The sequence below is a fragment of the Nipponia nippon genome, unplaced genomic scaffold (genome assembly GCF_047370975.1).
Source record: "Nipponia nippon isolate SJK-2023a ecotype South Korea unplaced genomic scaffold, ASM4737097v1 scaffold_3, whole genome shotgun sequence".
Lineage (NCBI taxonomy): Eukaryota > Metazoa > Chordata > Aves > Pelecaniformes > Threskiornithidae > Nipponia > Nipponia nippon.
Window position 1 is genome coordinate 49,083,377 of NW_028262347.1, and position 20,291 is coordinate 49,103,667.

General features: G+C 38.2%; 1 protein-coding gene across 7 annotated transcripts in view; it reads right to left on the minus strand.

The window, feature by feature from the left end:
* Positions 1-3,490: 3,490 nt before the first annotated feature.
* Positions 3,491-20,291, minus strand: part of ATP2B1 (ATPase plasma membrane Ca2+ transporting 1) — a 66,323-nt gene continuing 49,522 nt past the window's right edge. For 5 of the 7 annotated variants that reach the window (XM_087764382.1, XM_087764378.1, XM_087764379.1 and 2 more), the window contains exons 13-22: positions 19,599-19,778; positions 19,429-19,516; positions 19,030-19,136; positions 16,877-17,068; positions 16,462-16,675; positions 16,120-16,331; positions 14,092-14,199; positions 11,997-12,179; positions 11,594-11,680; positions 3,491-6,436 (exon numbers count right to left, since the gene is read on the minus strand). In XM_087764382.1, the coding sequence (XP_087620508.1) occupies positions 6,125-6,436; positions 11,594-11,680; positions 11,997-12,179; positions 14,092-14,199; positions 16,120-16,331; positions 16,462-16,675; positions 16,877-17,068; positions 19,030-19,136; positions 19,429-19,516; positions 19,599-19,778 (1,683 nt within the window). In that variant the 3' untranslated portion in view covers positions 3,491-6,124. Of the gene's footprint in view, positions 6,437-11,526; positions 11,681-11,996; positions 12,180-14,091; positions 14,200-16,119; positions 16,332-16,461; positions 16,676-16,876; positions 17,069-19,029; positions 19,137-19,428; positions 19,517-19,598; positions 19,779-20,291 lie in introns of all 7 variants that reach the window. The other 2 variants (XM_087764385.1, XM_087764384.1) reach the window with 2 other exon arrangements.

The following is a 20,291-nucleotide window of genomic DNA, read 5'->3' on the forward strand; positions in this document are numbered from 1 at the left end:
AGTGTTATCCTAATTCTCAGCACCTGTACATCTGCAAGCATGACCAACGTCCCACTATGTGTAGAGCTGGAACCTTCTCTATATACCAAGGTGCTTTCATATAAGCAGGCACAGAGGTATGAACGAACATCAAGGGATCAGCTAGGTAAGGGTTTCTTATGAACTACCTGGGAGAAATGTTTGGTCTCAAATGTTCCTTCTCTACTGCTCATTCTTATGTTCATTCACTGTTCATTCTTAGTCTAAAACCTAATTCTTCAAGCCGCCACACCAATTAAAAAGTGGAAGAAGCACATTAAGGACCCTTCACTGGAAACACCAAAAGCCACATTGCACAGCAGTTTTCCAGTGTGTTTATTGATAGTGGGTGACGTCTTGAAGTAGAAGGCAGAAGAGAAGATCATAAGGCAGGGTATAAAGGAGACAAATCCACAATTGCACCTCTAAATCCATCTGTCCTTCACTAATTCCCTACAATAGTCCTTGGCAGACTGGAAGGGGGAAGAGGAGAAAGGGAGAAGATACCAAGTTTTAGGTCATGTCCATACTACTGCTAGATTTGTTAGAACAGAGCCTAGTTGATTTGGTAAAAGGAAAAAAGCTAGGAATGACTCATCTTTTTGGAAATTAAAATATGACAGAAAGTACCTTTTCCAGAGTATTTTTTTATTTAAAAACACTAGTTTAATAGAGTGCTTTTTGGATGATGGTCCTCAATGAATTAGACTGTTACACTGATCAGAATATTAATGACCAATACATGGCAAGCGAGTAAAGATATATCTTCCCATCTTTAAAAGCAGCGTTGTCAGAAAGCAAATCATATCGCTTCCTAACAAAATATCAATTCCAAGAGCTCCTTATTTCATGAAATCTATGCTGACCCCTGTATCCTTTTACAGGTCCTACGACAAGGATCTGAATGTTCTAAACTGATAGCTTTGCAGGTTCTCTCCTACAATACATAGCACAAAACACTACGCAGTAGCAGCCAGCACAGTATTCAAAATAAGCACTGTATTTGCCCACAAACATCAGCCAAATAGTGGCTTACCTTCAGGAGATCTTGAGACTAGCTTAGGTCATAACTGAAAATACTTTGTACCTACAGCCACCAGAGCAACCAACTTGTGGAACAGGGAAAATATCAGGTTAAATTCTGTATTTGTAAAATTGAAATTGTGAAAGATAACAGATGTATCTTCTAAGGTTTATTTGTAGAGTGGTTTTGTGGTTTTTTGTGGGGTTTTTTGTTTGTTTTTTTTTTATTGTAGTACCTTAAATCAGAAGTTTTGGGAGGCTATTCACACAACGTTTGGAAGCCTTTGAACTGTACGCTCTGATTCTCTACAGGAGACTCTGAAAGCTTTTAAACAGGAAAAGCTGGTATTTACTTTGTGCCTTAGCAATTGTCATAGAGCAATGCCCAGATTGTGCCTATGGAGGAAGCCATAGAAAGTTTTCTGTGTGATCATACTTACGGTCTTCCAGCATACTTCAGCTTCCTGCCCTGTAAGAGAGGCAGCCTAGGAAAGCAGATGAAGATGTTCAAAATACTGTTAGATACTGCTAGCTTTGCAATGAATCAAAGGGATACAGAACACATACTTGCATTTCAGTGAGCAACTGCTGCTTCATAGATGGATTGACACTTGTCACTACACCAGGATTTGAGATGCCAGGTGATGTTCCAGTATTCCAGAATGTACACTTCCATCAACCAAAAGCTGTTAATTCCCAGAAATCCCCTTGCTAGTCATTTTTCCAAGCTTGAATTCCCACCGTCTTCCAGTAGGGGCAAGCCAAGGAGCCCTTTCCAGCTTAACAATTTTATAGACTTTTAGAAAAGTAGGACATGTCAGGTGCACATAACAGTAGTAAAGAGTTACATAGGAATTCACTGAATCTTGAAGATCAAATATGGCTGAAGCAAGCTACTGCCCATCTTCTGCAATGCTAGGCATCCTTATCTGTCTTTTAAAGGAATACACCCAGAACACTAACAAGATCTGAAGTGGTCATAAAGTTGTATGTGGACACAGAACAAAGTCCTCTGCGTGCTCCATACAGGGCAGGAGAAACCTGATTGCTTCCTTGCAGCTGTTCATGTTTTGACATAAACTATGTCAATCTGTTCTCCTTTTACATATAATCTCCTGTTAATGCTGCTGAGTTACTATGAAAGCATAAGAGCCACATCCAATTTGTTTCCCCTACTGGGGAATATTCCCAGCTTTGTCAGATTTGCAGTGTAACCACCAGCTCTAGCTTTATGCTTTGCAACTAGAATGGTACTGCCTCTGTCTAGCGAGCTACCTTTTTCATGCTGTCTTCTTTCAGGTGTTTAAGCCCATCCCATAGTTTTCTAAGTAAATCCTCGTGCTAGACCTGACTTTGAACGAAAAGGACAAGTAGTACCTGTATGAGGCTTTTGGTTCAGACACCGTGTAAGCCACATCTCCTTGATGGATGCTGCAGTCTCTTGAAGAAGGTGGTTAGGTAGTTCTCTATACAGTCCAAGGGAGAAGGTAAGCAGGAACAGCTCTAAGGCTCTTGATTCTGGCCCAGAATTTCTTATGATACGGCCCTGAATAATAAGGCCAGTTCAGTCTGGAGATAAGCTGGAGCTGGACCCTCCATGCTGGCCAGGCTCATCCAACAAAGTTAAGGTATTTCAGTGAGGGCTTGAAATCTGTAAGATCAGAAGATATGCACTGCTTGGGGAGAGGGTGGAAGTGGAAAAAAACAGGAGCTCTTTAGAACCAAGTATTTACATCAGAAAAGCAGTATGGACATTAAGACATTCTACTTTAATTTATGCAAGGCTTAATTATGATCTGGATTCTTCTAGGGCTCTGCAGAGGCTGGCACTACTGGCAGTAGAAACTGAACTTATCAGGCCTTTGGAATAAATTCCCAATATAGTCAGCCATACAAGAGTTATCCTTCCATGAATATTACATTTGCTTTCTTACTTCGAAACACATTGGAAAACTTCTTGTTATTCTAAGAAAGTCTCCGAGAGTGTTAGTTCATATTTTTGACTGCTTACACTTGCTACAGACCCCTGCATTTACCCATTGGTTTGGCATTAAGGCATTTGTTTCCATTATTCTCTCCAGACTACTCCGTGATGCAGCATTTTCCTCTTCCTGTTAAGACCAATACAGAAAAAATGAGTCCTCTTATATAACAATTTTCACCCCTCCCTCAAAGCCAAGATAGGTGTCCTAACATTTGTCTTATACACAAGTATAGCAGACATCCTACCCAGGATACTGAATTTTAAGCCACTTCAAACAGTAGTCAGTCTACAACTGCATTTATGTTAAAAGTTACTATTGCCTGATCATAACTCCATGTACACCATGACCTCTTGCAAGGGAATGAGCTTAAAGTTGTAGCAAGAACTATTTTATAGAATTGGCATGCATTTCACGTTTAAATCAGTACTGTACTGACATTCAAGAATTTCAGTCCCCATACAGACTGAGATGAACAGCACTTTTATTTATTTCAGTTACAAGAAGAAAGACAAGTAAACCTTACAACCAGAAAGGCAATGAAGGCCTCACGAGCTTAGTGATAACCATTTCATAATCTAGGCAACATGTTATGATTTCTTGAGATCACAAAGAAAGCATACCCCCCTCTTAAACAACTTTTCCTTATTTATTAAGGAAATTTCCTGTGAAAACAGCACGCTGATGTTAACAGGATCAAGAGGGACCACCGATGTACAAAGCCTACATTCACCCTCCCACCCCACCCCCCAAAGGCTTAAGTGTAGACTTTATTCCAAAAAAGAGAACACGCAGTCATGATCACAGCTAGAAGAGAGGGAAAAATTAAAATCTGTTTTCAAATGAGGTCAAATTATGATGGGTTAATGAAGTTAAATGAAGATAGTTTCTCACATGGCAGTGTACTTCATGGGTAAAAAAACTCTCCTTATTTTAAGCCAACGCTTATCTGACTTTTGTAGCAGGGACAAAACAGCTTACATAAAAACTGATACCCCTACCAAGCACTCTAGGTAAGAACTATGACGTAAGGGAAATGCTAGAAACGTGTGGGAGAAATTACTACACAAAGTGTCAAGTGCAAACCCCCCTTGCCTAGAATTCAGTGTATTTACTTAAGTACAATAGAAAAGACTGAATTCAGGAATGGTTGACAGTGGGATACAGTGCTACAGGTTGAACATTAGCCACTAAAGGACACACCCAAGCATGCATGTATCCCACCACAAGCAAAAGATACGCTTGAGCTTCCTAACCTGCTCATTTCTGTAGTTTGCTCTAGTATTATCTCCTCCCTCATTACCAGCTTAATTCCTGCACTCCTTTGAAAGGACCCCTTTAAAAATCTCCAAAATTCTGGATTACTTGGCAAAAAAAATTCACTTGCTATTTTAAAGAACACAGAGCTAGAAAAAGAAAAGGAAAAAGAAAAGAGTTTACAACTCATCTCTCCAGTTGCTCTTCTAAGCAGTACTAGACCTAGAAAACATGAGGAAGTACCAGATCAAGCACTGTTCCATCATCCTTCGCTGTTTAAACGATACACTTGAGGCAGACCATAACTGCTTCAGTCAATTGCTAGCAGGTCAGTTTTGGTGCGTAAGATATTAATCAACTGAAAAATTTTTTCACCCATGCTATGTCAGTTCTCAGTTTCCCATCACTTAAGTGGCCAGGGATACATATATTACACAGTACTCACAGTAAGTCTCGGAATTTCAGGCAGACCTATTCATTCCCAAGGAGTATCCTTTTGGCTCAGTGAAGACTTTTGAGAACTTTAGCTTACATTCATTCTGGAGGCAGCCACCATGATTTCCATTTACCCAAAGTACTATTTTTAGTGGGGCTGTTACCATCTTGAAATTGCAGTTTAAAGTTAACCAGTAATACAAAAGAGTACTTTTCAGTGTTTCCAGTGAAGGAGCTGAGAAAAAAACTCTGTAAGAAACCATTGCTGCAATTTTATTTTAACAAAAGGGCAGATTTATTCATGTTTACAAACAAGTTTCAAAAACAAAAAGGAGAACATGTATGCTACCCACTAACAACCTTTCAAAATGCCAACAGCCCTCATGCTGCATGAAGGATTCTATAGATTAGAAAAAAATCACAGTTCCACTCACAGTTCACCAAGACAGCACTAAACTAACATGTTTAGACAAAAACAAAGGACTAAGATTCTGATGTATTTTGATTTAATCCATTTTGCCCGAGATAACAGAAATATTTCAAGCAAGTTCCATCACATATTGATGTCCTGCATTAAACAATCCTACTAAGTTCGGAACAAAAGTTATTCAGTAAGTTTCTCAAAATTTTTAAAAATTAAACAGTTGTTTCAAAACCATTAAGTAGTAAATGTATTTAAGAAACTAATTAGGACAGAGGCCATAACTTCATTAGAACACCACTGCTCATGTTTTTACAAAGCATTAGTGTTATCTATTTGGCTATTAGTATTAGCAATTTATCTACAATATTTAACAAGGTAAATTGCAGGCAAAATTTAGTACAGTTTCAATAGAAACACCCTTTTCCTGAAAATACAGCAGTATTTGAAGGACTAGTTTTTTTTCTTTTTTTTTCTTTTTTTCTCCTCCTCTGCATCATTTATAAGGAAGCTTCCCATCTATGAACAGGAACAAAAAAAGTATCTACAAACCTTGTAAACAGATCTGTATCATTTATAAACATAAATAATCCAAATTATTAACAGCCAACAGCAGAAATTAAAGTATCAATTCAATGATCCAGGGCCTCCTTGCCCTTCCCAGCCTTCCCCTCAGAAAAGGATCATGATAAACTAAAGCTCTTCTAACACACTGTTCAGGACCATTCTTAAGTACAACAGATGATCCACAGGTCACTTATGCTGAGTTACTGTTTATCTGTCAGAGTTCATTATTACTCCCACCCCCAGAAAAGCACCCTCCAGTCTGGCAGAAAGCTTTTTTTTAAAAAAATAAATCTACATTCGTACAAGTGTGTCTTCTGTTGAAGTCCAAGACAAGAATATCATCTTGTCCATCATAATGTGTGAAGAGACCCAGTTTCAATTTCTTTACAATGCAGCTAGTGTGTTAACATTCAGCTTACAATCAGAGTGATGTTTCCAAACTATGTAGCGGGCTCCCTGGGGATGAAGAGGTAGCAGACTTATTCATGTCTGTTGTAAGGTGAATTCCACTGTCAACCGCATTGTTATTTTTATTGGGAGAGGGTGGGGGAGTAGAGTTGCGTTTTGTTGGAGCATCATCTTCAGCATCAGTATCATCAATAAGGGGAATATGAGGCTCGGAGTCTTCTATTCTAAACTCAGGATGCGTCATAAAATTGTGAATTGAACTTCGTGTCTCAGGTTTCTCTAGCCCCTCGTACAAGGAGCTACGAAATGCATTCACCACTCGGATCTGTAAACAAAGAAGAAAGGTTGTTAAAATGCTGCAGATTTACTGGTAATGGCATGGTTCTTATGAGTTTGAATCCACAAACAGCTAGACATGAGTGAATCAAATTTGTATGTGATGCAGTGGAACTTGCAATAAACTGTAAAAAATGAAGAGCATTTCAGTAGAGCACTGCCAGTCTGCACAGTAGGAATAAAGATTGTAAGAGTACTGCAAAAAGCTGAAGGGCCTAAAAATTCAGACATGGCACTAGAATTGTTCAATTATTTAACATGGGCTAAGCATTTTTCAGAAGTGAGGCCAACAATTATTTACTTATTCACAAATTAAATAAATCTCAATAAGTGTTTTATTGAATACTTGGGGAGGTGAGAGTGGGGGGAAGGAGGGGAGAGGCTGAAAATAAGTTAGAGGATAAAAGGGTTACTAATTCTCATGCTAGGAATTAGGATGTCAACTGACTATGAAAAAGCCAAGCAAGTGTAAGCCAATGTCACAATGACTGGACATTTACGGAGAGTCATGCAAAAAAGGATATCACTGTAACAGCTGTAAATATTCGAGTATATACCCATTTACCACACTAGAGAAAGTTCCTTACTGAATAGTGCTTGGAAACTTAAGACCAGAACTAGGAAATTGAATACTGTATTGTACAATTAAGTAGCCACGACAGGTTGTAACTTTGAAGAGACTATTCCAAGTAAAGTATGAGAAAAGCAGGTGATCAGCCTTTGCTTGAGTCTTCAGTTTACATTGAATTCATGGACAAAATTCCCAGGCTGAATATTATTTCAGGTGCTTTCATTGTTTAACTAACATTTTTCAAATTAGAAAGCTAAGGTTACAAAATTCATAAATAAACATTTCAGAGTGAAATTAGATAAAGTACAGCTTCATTTTGCAAACTGTGCATGTCCACATTGACTTGAATTTAAGGTTTCCAAATTGTAATTTGAATGATGAAACCACCTGCACACACCTCCCCTTCTCCTCCCATGCCCCACACATTTCCCTGACCAACTACAGGAATTCAGGATTCATTCTTGAATTGATAAAACAAATAAGGTTAGGCAGAAGTCAGTGACCCCTTTGTCCAACACTTTCGTGAAGATATAGCTTCCACGTTTGGTTAGCTCCCAATTCAATTCCCAACATCACTACTCTGATTAAGTCTCCAGCAAAGCACAGTTTCAATCCCAAAGCTCCTCTGTTGTATAGTAAGCAGCAGAGCAACTGTTACAAACAGTAAGTCCAATTTAAAGATTTTTTTTTTTTTTTAGCACATCCAAGATGACTTGTTTTAAGCTGAGAAATACGTCATGTCTAGTGCTTCCGTAGAGTTCCTTGATCATAAAAATAAAGTGACTTCCAGGTGAAGGAATGAAACTGGAAGGTCAAGCAGATCAAGAGCACAGACTTCAAAACAGCTAAGATACACCGAACAACCTCAGTGTAACCACAGAGAAGGGTTCCCCAAAAGCAATGCATTATCATTGAATCACAGAATCGTTTAGGTTGGAAAAGACCCTTAAGATCATCAAGTCCATCTGTTAACGTAGCATTGCCAAGTCCACCACTAAACCATGTCCTTAAGCACGACATCTACCCATCTTTTAATTACCTCCAGGGATGGGGACTCAACCACTTCCCTGGGCAGCCTGTTCCAGTGCCTGACTACCCTTTCAGTGAAGCAGTTTTTCCTAATATCCAATATAAACCTCCCCTGTCGTAACTTGAGGCCATTTCCTCTCATCCTATCACTTGTTACTTGGCCTAGGAGCAGCTCTCCAGCCACTCTTCCCCAAGCCTGTAGTGTTACATGGGGTTGTTGTGACCCAAGTGCAGGGCCCAGCACTTAGCCTTGTTGAATCTCATGCAAGTTGGCCCTGGCCCATCGATCCAGCCTGTCCAGGTCCCTCTGTAGGGCCTTCCTACCCTCCAGCAGATCAACACTCCTGCCCAGCTTGGTGTCATCTGCAAACTTACTGAGGGTGCACTTGATCCCCTCGTCTAAATCACTGATAAAAATATCAAACAGGACTGGCCCCAATACTGAGCCCTGGGGAACACCACTTGTGACCAGACACCAACTGCATTTAACTCCATTCACCACAACCCTTTGGGCCCAGCCATCCAGCCAGTTTTTTACCGAGCGAAGCATATGCCCGGCCAAGCCGTGAGCAGCCAGTTTCTCCAGGAGAATGCTGTGGGAAATGGTGTCAAAGGCCTTACTAAAGTCCAGGTAGACAACATCCACAGCCTTTCCCTCATCTACTAAGTGGGTCACCTTGTCACAGAAGGATATCAGGTTCTTTAAGCGGGACTTGCCTTTCATAAACAGATGCAGACTGGGCCTGATCCCCTGGTTGTCCTGTACATGCCATGTGATGGCACTCACGATGCTCTGCTCCATAACCTTCCCTGGCACCAAGGTCAGACTGACATTATCAAATTTGTTACCACAGAATCACTGCACATGATAAAGTCTTCGGTCCTGACTGTGTTCTTTGACCTCTAGAAATAGCATTGTTCCCCTACCCCCTCAGAGCACTTGCACAAAGAATTTTACTCAAAAGCTATCATGTCCCCATTTTTATACTACAGGTACATGGCTGAGCCCCATTAACCATGGAAACCATGGTGCGGGGCAGGGGGAGCGGGCACACAAGGGGGAGGACATCACCACCAATAAAGGGAGGACAGGGAATAGTGTGAATGTGCTTGAGAAGTAAAAGATTACAACAGCAGCTAGTACTTTACTGTTCAGCACATGAAAAAATTGAGCGCTCTGTTAAGGAGTTGGCATGTTACATGAACTTTAAACAAATCCAGCAAGCTGCATAAACTGTCTTGGCACTTACCAAGAAAATCAGTGGTGACAATGCAGACTGAAAGTTTGCAATGCCTTTATTTGGCATGTTGCATCACAATGTGCCACTGATTTATGTGGCAAAATGAAATATGACTGCCTCGTGGGACTGGTTTTTCATTACTTACAGATGGTAAGTTAGAACATAAGCAGTAATGGAAAACAATTTTTGGCTTAACTGGACAGCTGTAATTATCATAGGAATATAAGCATACCCACAATAAAGGCTTGATTCCCATGCAGAATGCATACTAATCAAGTGGTCTAGACACTCCACTGAACCCAGGACCCTCAAAGAGTCCAGCCATGAAGGGAGAAATCAGACTATCAGCATTTTCAGTTATACTTAAAAAGGGAAAATCTAGTGTTTTGAAGGCTTTCTTTTCAATTACTATCGGTAACTATAAATAAATTGCATAAGTGAGGAGCAAACAAGACAATTTGTTATGTGTAATTTATACTGTCATCAGGCCTTCCTCATATTAGTACCAGAATAGCAAGGAATGCAGTAAGCACTCCAAATCCTCCTAGCCAGATGGCTGCTTAAGAGTTGCAACCTCACTTCATAGGAACAGCTGAACTATTTTCCAACAAACAGCTCTGAAAGAGAGACATGATAAAATAACACATCTACTTCCTATTAATACATATTAGTTATCAAAAGTTGTTATCCTGGAGGGTGTAGCAGAGGGCTGTACTACTTAGTGAGGATTAAAAACTAGTTCTCTGCTATTGTAGCTCCGTATCTGCATTGGTCACTTGATGTAATGAGATGCTGCAGTGTCCATTAGATTCTGCTCAAATGGCAGCATGGGATGAAGTTGCTCTCTAGAGAATTCTGAATGCCTAATTAATGTTCTTGAGTATAGTTAGGGATACAGGTTACTAATTAGCATTTTAACTAGGAGATGCAATCCTGTGCATCCTTACTGTTAAATCTACTTTTTATTTTGTGTTCTTGAGGCATGCTAATTTGTGAGCTGAGCTTCTCAATGCTACTGCAAGGTAGGGAAATACCTGTCTCGCCAATGGAGAACAAGTACAGAGGTAAATATTTGTGCAAGCTCACACAGGAATTATGGCCAAGCCAAAAAAAGAAAAAAAAATCAGAAGAGAACATTTCATTTAAGACAGCTCCTGAAATTAAGGGTCTTCATCCATCTGGTAATCTGAAAGTTTAAAAAACAGGGGGAGGGGGAAGAAGCCCTCTCAGAGTTACTTTAAAAAACAATTATTTAACCAGTTTCTAGGAAGTTAGAGAAGGAAATTAAACATGTAATATGTAATTAAGATGGAAAACTCTTTCAACAATAGATATTAGCTATCAGTATTCAACTACATCTGTTAGGCATCTTCAGGCTCCAGAGTTTAAGCCTACATTCACGAGTAATTAAATCTCTAGCCTCTACAGAGAGGAAGGCTGAAATTGAAATGCCACTTAGAGCACAATATCAAGAGGGTGGAATTAAGGTGAGACAAACTTTACTTTCACTGACGGCTTATGAACTGCGGCTGGAAGAACCTAGAGAGGAAAAAAACCCTTCAGATTTGAAAGAAAGTTTCACCATGCAATGCTTAAACCTTTTTTTCCTTTTTATATTAGCTAATTAAATGTTTCTTCTGACTTGTACGCATTTTAGAAGCCTTTGTTTCGCCACCTGAATCCTGATGTTGAGAAAGTTGTGTTATTCAGTAAAAAAGGTCCAACAAAAGCAGAGATTCAGAAGTTCCTTACAGGCTACAAAGAAAATGCATTTAGTGCTCCATGTTCTAACTGCGTTCATATTTTTAACATACCATTTGCTTTCCCATCAGCTTGTTTACCTTAAGTATCATTCGTGCTGCAGTGTAAGACATCTGTTTTTGTTGACCTGGGTCCATGATTATACAGTTAATTCACTTATTCAATGTAAGTCACCCTAAGAGGCATATACTCGAAAATTTACAACAGTCTTCCCACTTTATCTTAAACATCCCTCTGTACACGAATGGATGAAGGCACAGGATGTGCAGGCTCACAGCTTTCACATTAAAGTCTTTTGTTGAAACTGTTCCACCTGTTCTCAGCCCTCTAAGAAAAAAAAGTCTTGAGGACTCCACTTTGTGGAAGAGCTCTATAAAAGCCTGAACGATGGTTTTAAGTACTAAGGAGAAAATGAGAAACGTTAGGTACGTGAATTAGGAAATGTTAATTTCATGCACTTTAGGAACACACACTCACACCCCACAGTAGTAGAAGCAGTAGTAGAGGAAAACACTACATGTGTAGGGGTAGAAATATTTGTTACATCATGGTGCTGGCTGGCGATGGAGGGTTGCCGCCTTAGAGCCCCCTGAATGGTACTTCCACTCTGGAAAGCATTCACTACATCCATCTGCAAGGAATCAGAGATTGTGACAGCTTGCTCAGCAAGAGAGAGAGAGAACAAGAGAAAGGACCATCCCATCTATAACACACAAAAAGTAAAGAAAAAAGGCACTTTTTTTTTTATAGAGCAGATACACAGCCAAGAGTTGCATTTAGAGCTGAAGAAAACAGAGGACCCTGAGGGATTACACATCCATCCATACCCCCTTTTGACAGTATCAGTCACACCAGTTAGAACTGCCACCTTAGTCAAAGGACTGGAGATGGAGAGGAGAGATTTCCCTCATAACATCCACTGCATCCTACCTTTTTCAATACCATACCTGAGTTTGTATCCTGTTTAGGCCCCTAAACCACAAGATCTGACCACGACGTAATTCTCTCTCAGCATGATCGATTTCCTCTACATCTTCTGCTAGTTCTTCTTCAGGAATCTCTTCCTTCTGTGTTCCATGACCAGCTTCTTTAAGGAATTTCAGACGGCTGGTCGGAATTGTTGAAATCAACTAACAGTAAATGAAGAATATAAATCAGGATTATTCTTTAAAAAAAAAAAATAAATGTAATACCAGACTTAATGCTTAACATAATATCCTGCGTACAATCAGCAAATTTGAAAAAACAAATTATGTAAATGGGATGAGTGCATCAACGTAGAGCAATCACTCCAGCTGAATAGCTGCAAAGCTGTGAATATCCTTACCACCTCAACTGAGGTGTTAAATTAAACTTGGGCTACAACCCTAGAAAACAAAACATCCTTGCTAGGGACAAAGAATTCCACTTTAACGTGACTTGACTGTGCCAGGAAGGAGCAGTACTGAAGCTAGAAAAGCCATTAATTCTGTAGATTGTGCTTGTATCTAGAGCTTTCAGAGCTCCACCAGTTTGATGAGCATGATGTGTTACCTCAAGTGAGAGCTACATCATTTAATTAAAGCAGCCACAGTTAATTCAGAAACACGCAACAGACATGCTTTCTTTTGTGACCAGGAAGGTATTAATCCATTTGCAAGGCGAGCGATGTTTCCAAAACCTTTATCCCAAACTGTTGCTTTGCTACTTGGTGTACACTAGTTGATCTAGCTTAAACTAAACAAAAGCTACATATGGCTGTTCCAGCTTTCCTTTTCATCCCCACCTTCAGGGCTATTCTGGTGAACTATGTGGTTAAGGGGAGTCATCTTTTGATACGTCCCATCTAGCAGATCCAGATCAGTTCCAAGACTGCTTTCCTTGATCATCACAAACCTAGAAGACCATTTCAACAGCTGCAGAGGAAAAAGACTGCTCCAAAAGCAAGATAAACAGCCCTTTATGCTGAAATTGCTACTATGAATGCTCCCAGATCACATTTCAGTTTCTACTATTCTCAGAAAGTCAAAAGCTCTTTCACTTTAATGAGATGCTAGAGCAGCATGAACTGCAGCACGGAAGCTTTGCCCTTGCAAGACACTTTGGGTCAAAGGTATTTCAAGCCATGTCGATTCTCTTTAGGCTACTTTTAAACCTCAGAGTGACTCTATTTGATTTTTTTTTTTTAAATAATTCATTTTCCAGAGAACCTCATTAAAAAGCTTATACCCACTTTTAGAATATGCATCTATGATGTATTCACAGCTAAAATTCACCTTACCAATTTTATACTGAAACCTGAAGTATCTGTTACAAAATGGAAGGAAAGAAACTGTAATGGAAAACTCTTCATGTGGTATGAAAAGTTTAGACAACTATGTCATTAAATAATGGAAAACTCCATAGCTCTAAAGTTTCATGTAAATAAGCTTGCTGCTTACAAGCACTGTTGTGCATGGAATAATAATGAAACCCTGGGGCAGAGCAAATAAAAAAATCAAAATGCAATAGCTTAATAGGTGGGAGAACTTTCCAATTATTTCATAATTATGCAAATTAAGATTAAAGAGAAAGTTGTTTTGAGTTTTGCTGCATTTCTTGCTACTCCAGGAAGTTTTTAAATCAAGAAAATACTAGCAAGTTTAAACAATTCTGATTTTTAAAGAAAACCGTTCAACACTAAGTTAAATATATTTCAACATTAACATGTTCATTGCATCTGTATTCTTACAGAACTTCTTCTAATAATTATCTGGCTAAAGATGTAATTTCATATTTAAAAGGTAACTACAGCTGCTTCTAGTTAAAAGTTACTAAACATAAATCAGCCATAGCACCTAGTTATAAAATGTAACTAATTGACCAAGTCAGAGTAAGGAATATCTAACTAAGGACTTTCTAGCTATTGAACTAGTCGATTATAATCTGTATTGACTGTTAAATCTCCATATATTCATATAGTCCACTTGAAAGATCTGAATGCTAAAGATAGTGTATTTGTATCTTCCATGTAAAGAATTCTAATGTGAGTAGATATTTGGCATTTTGAAAAAGCTAGTTTACCTGGCCCCAGAGTAGTGTTCCCATGCCCAGGAAAATGGACCACAGCCACTGTTCAATTGAGAGTTCTGAGCAACTGAAAGGCTTCCCACCAAACTGCACAATAATTATCTGTGAAGAGCAACATCATTAAACAACATGCATCAGTGATCCGTTACTAGAAAACTTCCTAATGCTTCAAGATCACTACAGACAACTCTGCATTAGAACATAGCATTTCCCATCTTACTAAGCATACACTTCCACTGTCTCAGCAGTTTGAGCAAGTTTCCAAACTTAAGCCATCTTCTTATGCTTTTCAGTATTTCAGTATTTATTCTTCAAATGTCACACTCACAAAAACCTGTTCACTACTTCATTTTGCTTGCAGTTCTTTCCCTTCATTTCACAATTACAGCATGTATTTGATGCTACAAATTTACAGTGATTATTTCTCATATGAACACCCATCTCAGAACCAAGCTGATTAATAAACTTATATTAATAGAAGTCATAGATCCACAAGACACAAAACATTTCAGAAATAATTCAACAGAATATTACTATGTATCCCATCAGTGTTAAATGTCAAACTTTAAATCATCACAGTATGACATATATGTACTAAGTCTTGGGGGGAGGGGGCAGAGATCTCAAAAGCTAAATTAAATTAGCTCCTACCGACTTACCTATTACAACAAGCTGTACAGGCCCTAATTAGCAAGGTATCCCTCTGCATAGGAATTATATGCATGAAAGTCTGCCCTGGAGAATCAACAATTCAAGTAGCAGGGCAGGCGTGAAAAGGAGACAGTATTGACCATTAAGTAGGACACCTGACAGCTGAAAAGCCCAAGAGTATCTTCTTTTATTAACACAGAATAAAACACTGAGACGACAACTCAGGAGTTACTTATTTGGGAAGGCATTCAGTCTGCCAAGCTTATAAAGGGAACACAGTTGCAGTCAGGAGTAATTTCTACATATTTGACTTTGTTGCACAACAACAGTCAGCCTGCTGCATATGCAACCCTAAAAATAAGAGTAGCTTCTGAAAAGCGTCCTCTAAAAAACATCTAAACCTGGGAGAATAAGTGAACTAACTTTACGTGAAGCAGAGGTGCATACATTTGCATTGCTTGAACCACTATGAATTTGGTAAACTTCATGTAATGCCAAGTCTAAAGAAAAGCTTAAGGCGTAGGTTATATCTTAAATAATTATTTCAGACTTAAGTCAAAATGAAAAAGAGTTCTGAAAAAAAAGTAGTATACTGATTTGTTGGTTATTTCTTCTGACGAACTAAAAAAGTTAAGGACATTTAGAAGGTGAAACTATTTCTTGTAAACTATTTTCTTTAGATTCAATTTTGACTTGGTGTTTCTCCACACCAGCGTGTTAACCCAATCAATTTCAGATAATTTCATTTCATTTGTTAGCACATACTGAGTTAACTAGCTTTTACAATTCTGCCTAGATGCACCAACAGAAGGTCCCTAGGCATCAGTGTTTTTCACCTAAACCAGCAGCATCTATACAGATAACTGTAAAATATGTACCAATACAGATAACTGATTTCTGACTCAGGGAGATAAAAACCGATACTTAAGTTTCTAAAGCTTATTCTTGTCTTAATCTCATTAAGAAGATATGAGAAGTTGTAACTTTTCTGTAATTGTTTAAATGGGCTTTTGTTCAGATGCACAGGCAGATACTATGAGGAAGAGTTCTGACTGGGGCAGGGAGCAGGGGTAACATATCTTCTTCACATTTTGTCAAGAGACTGGAACACTAAGATCAAATTGAAGGACTAGAAAATCCAACAGGTAAATACAAGTACTTCTACATTCCAATTTTACCAATTTCAAAGAGGTCTTACCTGAAAACCCTGTTAAGCAGCACTTCCAAGTGATTTATAGCGTGTTTCACACTGAAGGTTTTTCACATTGCAGAAATGAAATGCCTGGCACTGGTTGATTAACATTTCCAAGGTAAGCAAGTACATCAGCGTACTAAGTGCATTTCTCCCCTGCCCTGCAAGAATTTACTTACCTGCACAACAAATGTCCCCAGAACAATAGAACAGAAGATAGCGTTGTTAAAGATTCCTTCAAAAACGTTTCTTTCACCATGAATTTTTCGGGCATTAATTTCATTAAAAAGCTGCATCATCACAAATGTATTAAATACAATAGTATAGTGCTCTGAAGGAGGAGCATGCAGAGGTGCATTTCTTCCACTATCGATATCAAAAATTTTCTCACCTGTGTATAAAAGGCATTTATCAGTAGCTTAATTGGTGTATTTACACACACACTACAACAAAAAATTAGTTTTAAGATCACATCTCTGTACAACTTTTAAAATAAATTTGTAAAGCCTCGGTATTCTTACCAGCAAACAGGAGTGTGAAGACCACTACAAGTTGGTAGAATGCATGACCCAAGATGTTCTTCATCATTGTACGAGAAATCAAAGGTTTGTTTCTACCATAAGGCTTTCGCAACAGAAGAGCTTCAGTGGGTGGTTCTGTTGCCAGGGCAAGAGAAGCTAATGTGTCCATTATGAGATTTACCCACAGCATCTGCACAGCTTTAAGCGGAGAATCCTATAAAGACAGACACATAAACCCTCCACTATAAGTGAAGAAATTGCATCCATTAAAGGGATTTATTATACAACATGGGCATGTTTCGAAGACCATTATGTTCTTTGGACTAGTATTTAACTGAAAGTTTGAATTCAAGAGTTAATCCGTCATTATATTTTCAACCTTTATTAGCCGAAACAATCCACCACCAGTACGTACTTGTGTTATGCATGCTCCTGTAAAAGCAACAATTACTGCTACTACATTGACAGTAAGCTGGAACTGAAGAAATTTGGAGATGCTGTCATATACATTTCGTCCCCACATAACTGCTTTAACAATACTTGTGAAGTTGTCGTCTGTAAGGATAATATCAGAAGCTTCTTTAGCTACGTCTGTTCCAGCAATACCCTGGTAGAAAAAGAAAAACACTATGAAATAGAACAGGATGCACTGATTTATGTAATAGAAGCTATTATTACATTCTTTGTTAGCATTCACTTTGATAACACCATGTCTGAAGGACTATTCCGTTCTACTGAATCAAATTCTGCTTGCAAGTTCTACTCAAGCATGGGAAAATGTAAACAAAAAAAGGGTAATCTTGTCTTTATTTTAAAGACCTTAATAAAAATCCTCAAGTTGACAATAAAGACACTGTGTAAGTTCTCCTGAAGAGATATTACTGATCCCTGTTCAAGTTAAAGGCCACCAGATGGTGCAATACTACAGTTTAGTCTATGTCCTAACAAGTTTGCTATATGGATTCCAGCAGTAGGGCAATGCATGTGTTCATAACACAGTAGAATGATACACATTATCAAAAACCTTTTCCAGAAGAGCATTGGCAAACAGTAGAATATGCAATATCACTGCATATCACATTGCAATGCAATATGACATTCTGAAGTTTTAAGCACCTGTAGTCTCCTACAGTATCGAAACAGTTAAGCTAAGTTCTATGTAATACCTACTTCAAGGATATTTATTTTGCTTTCAGCATTTCAAAAACACTAATTCAATAGCAAATTTAATGATCCTTATTCTTGATACATTATTTGGCCAAGGACATGAGTCACCTGCACAGCTATGTGTATACCTTAAAAGGTACTGTTAAACATCATATAGTAGATGGTATATTTTAAGTGCTATTTAGATAAGAAGTTAGAGAAATTTGTTCCTTACACAGATGAACATAGACAGCAACTGCAGGAAACATTTAAGTTCTGGAAGATGAAAATAAATCTGCCCCTGACAGTGCCAACTATAGCAGCTATACAACAGCAGAAAACAGATACCCGTTAAAACAATACTGTTACAGTCTAGTGAACATTTCATGTGTAGCTGTCAAATTTGTAAGTTATGCTTTTGAAAAATGCTCCTTGAAAATGACACAAAAGCTCTTCCTCTTCCCATTTTTTCCTTCAAGATTAGCATCTAAGTCAGTGTATCTGCATGTTGTGTAGGAGGAGTGTGGTGGTCTTTTTTTTTCCTTCAAATGCTTAATAATGACTTTTTAAAGACTAAAGTGATCTACTAGCACCAAACTGTACCTTTAAGACTGAGGAGGAATATTGAGGCAAGAGGAAGCTTGAGGAATCTATCGTACAATGTTTTGAAAGAGATGGAAGAAAGCTGAAGCCTACATACATAAGGCATGAGTCTATCTAGTATTAGCACTTAAAGCCAAGATTTGGTTTGGCTACCATTTGAAAGGATAATTGAGAATTTAAATTGAGAAAGCCAAGTTATCTAAGGAATCATCCAAACAAATGCAGATCCTAGATTGTCATAAAATGCTGTTACTTCAGTTGTACTAGAGACGTCTCTTAGTACAGCCTTCAAAACCATTTTAAACATCAACTGGCAGTCTCTCTCATTATAGTCTCCCTGTTCCTATGCATCATTTCATGGAAAACAGATGAATAAGCTCATACTATATTGTGTATAAGCTTTACTCAAAGTCAACATAGTATGCTATTTACCACCTAAAGTCATTTTGCCTTATGTTGAACAGATTTCATTTCAGAAATCTTTAGTATCTGTAATTCTATTCCTACATTTTTGCAACAAGTCTTTGTGTAAAAAGGTTTTGATTTGCAAGTGACTGGGGATCTGTATTATTTAAGTTTTATTCCATGGTAAATGCCACGAGGACATTTTCCATCAAATAAAAACATGGTTAAGTTGGAAGACTGAGGGAGGAAGAAAAAGTAATTAGTATGAAGTGTGAGAGATGTTGACTCCGTTAACTTAGTTGTATATTAGGCTCATGAAACAAGCAAGGTTGTTTAATCTTCAAGTGATTTGATAAGTCATTTTATCAAAATAGGTCTCCAAAATACTGAAGATTAAAAAAAAAAAATTCATACCATAGCAAATCCAACATCTGCCTTCTTCAAAGCTGGGCCATCGTTGGTACCATCGCCAGTTACTGCTACAACTTGCCTCTGTTCAAAGACAGTGCTGTCAATTATACCTAAAATAAAATTATATCTCAGTGTTACAGTTCAAAGTTGACAACACAGCACAGATTAAACCTGAAAGAGAAACCCATTTTTTGCCTTTCTCAGAGTCATTAAAAAAAAAAAAAAAATCACAGAGTTCTAGTTGGCTCCATTTCTCAAGGAGGAAAGAAAAAAAAAAATCAGTTGGCAAATGAAGACACCCTGGATAGGCATTTCCCCACTGCTCAGTCCTAGATTTTTTTCTAGAAGCAGGAAAAAAAAAAAATCTAGCTTTACTTAGAAGCTCAGATAGTTTTTACTTACCTTTTACTAGAGTGTGTTTGTCAGTGGGAGAAGATCTTGCAAGAACTCGAAGCTTTGGCCAAATTTTATCTATTCGCTCTTGCTCTATCTGCAAAAGAGCATTGGTTATATTTTACAGTTAGGAGACTTAGAATATCTGCTGATCTGCTTTACATAATCAGTATGCTTACCTCTCCTTTTTCATTGCGTATTCTCCTGTTAAAGTCTTTGCCCTCTAAACACAGGAAGTCTTCACCAGGATTCAGAATACCACATTTTAATGCAATAGCACGAGCAGTGTTAATGTTATCGCCAGTGACCATACGTACAGTTATGCCTGCACGTTGACACTTTTTTATTGCATCAGGTACCTGTAAGCAATAAAAAAACCCAACCACAGGCTCAGAGACTGTACGTTAGTTGAATAAATCTAGACATGCAAATGAAAGGAATGTTTTTGGCTCAATCCAGGATAACTCTTATTTTAAAATCAAGACTGCTGTTATGGAACATTTAAAAAAATTAAGTAGCTTACCACAAAACTTTTCCTGAAAAACACAGGCAATTCTGCGAAAGGGGCTTTGTTATTATGTCATGTCCCCTCCCCCCTCCCTTCATTTTTCAAATACTGCAGTATTCAAAAAACCCACAAAAATCCTCATGACATATTAGGCTGTAGTAGTCAAAGGCACTAAGTACTGGCTTTTCATTTATGATTATGTGAAATAAACTACAGCTCACACTCCACTACTTCATCCATGACTTTTAGTGTGGATAGTGCAGCTCAGACTGGAGTTCTACTTACATGTGGCATAAAAGCTTTCACTATTGAAAAATACTGCCCTCCTCAGACCTCAACCACAAGCCAGACTCCTTACCTCAGT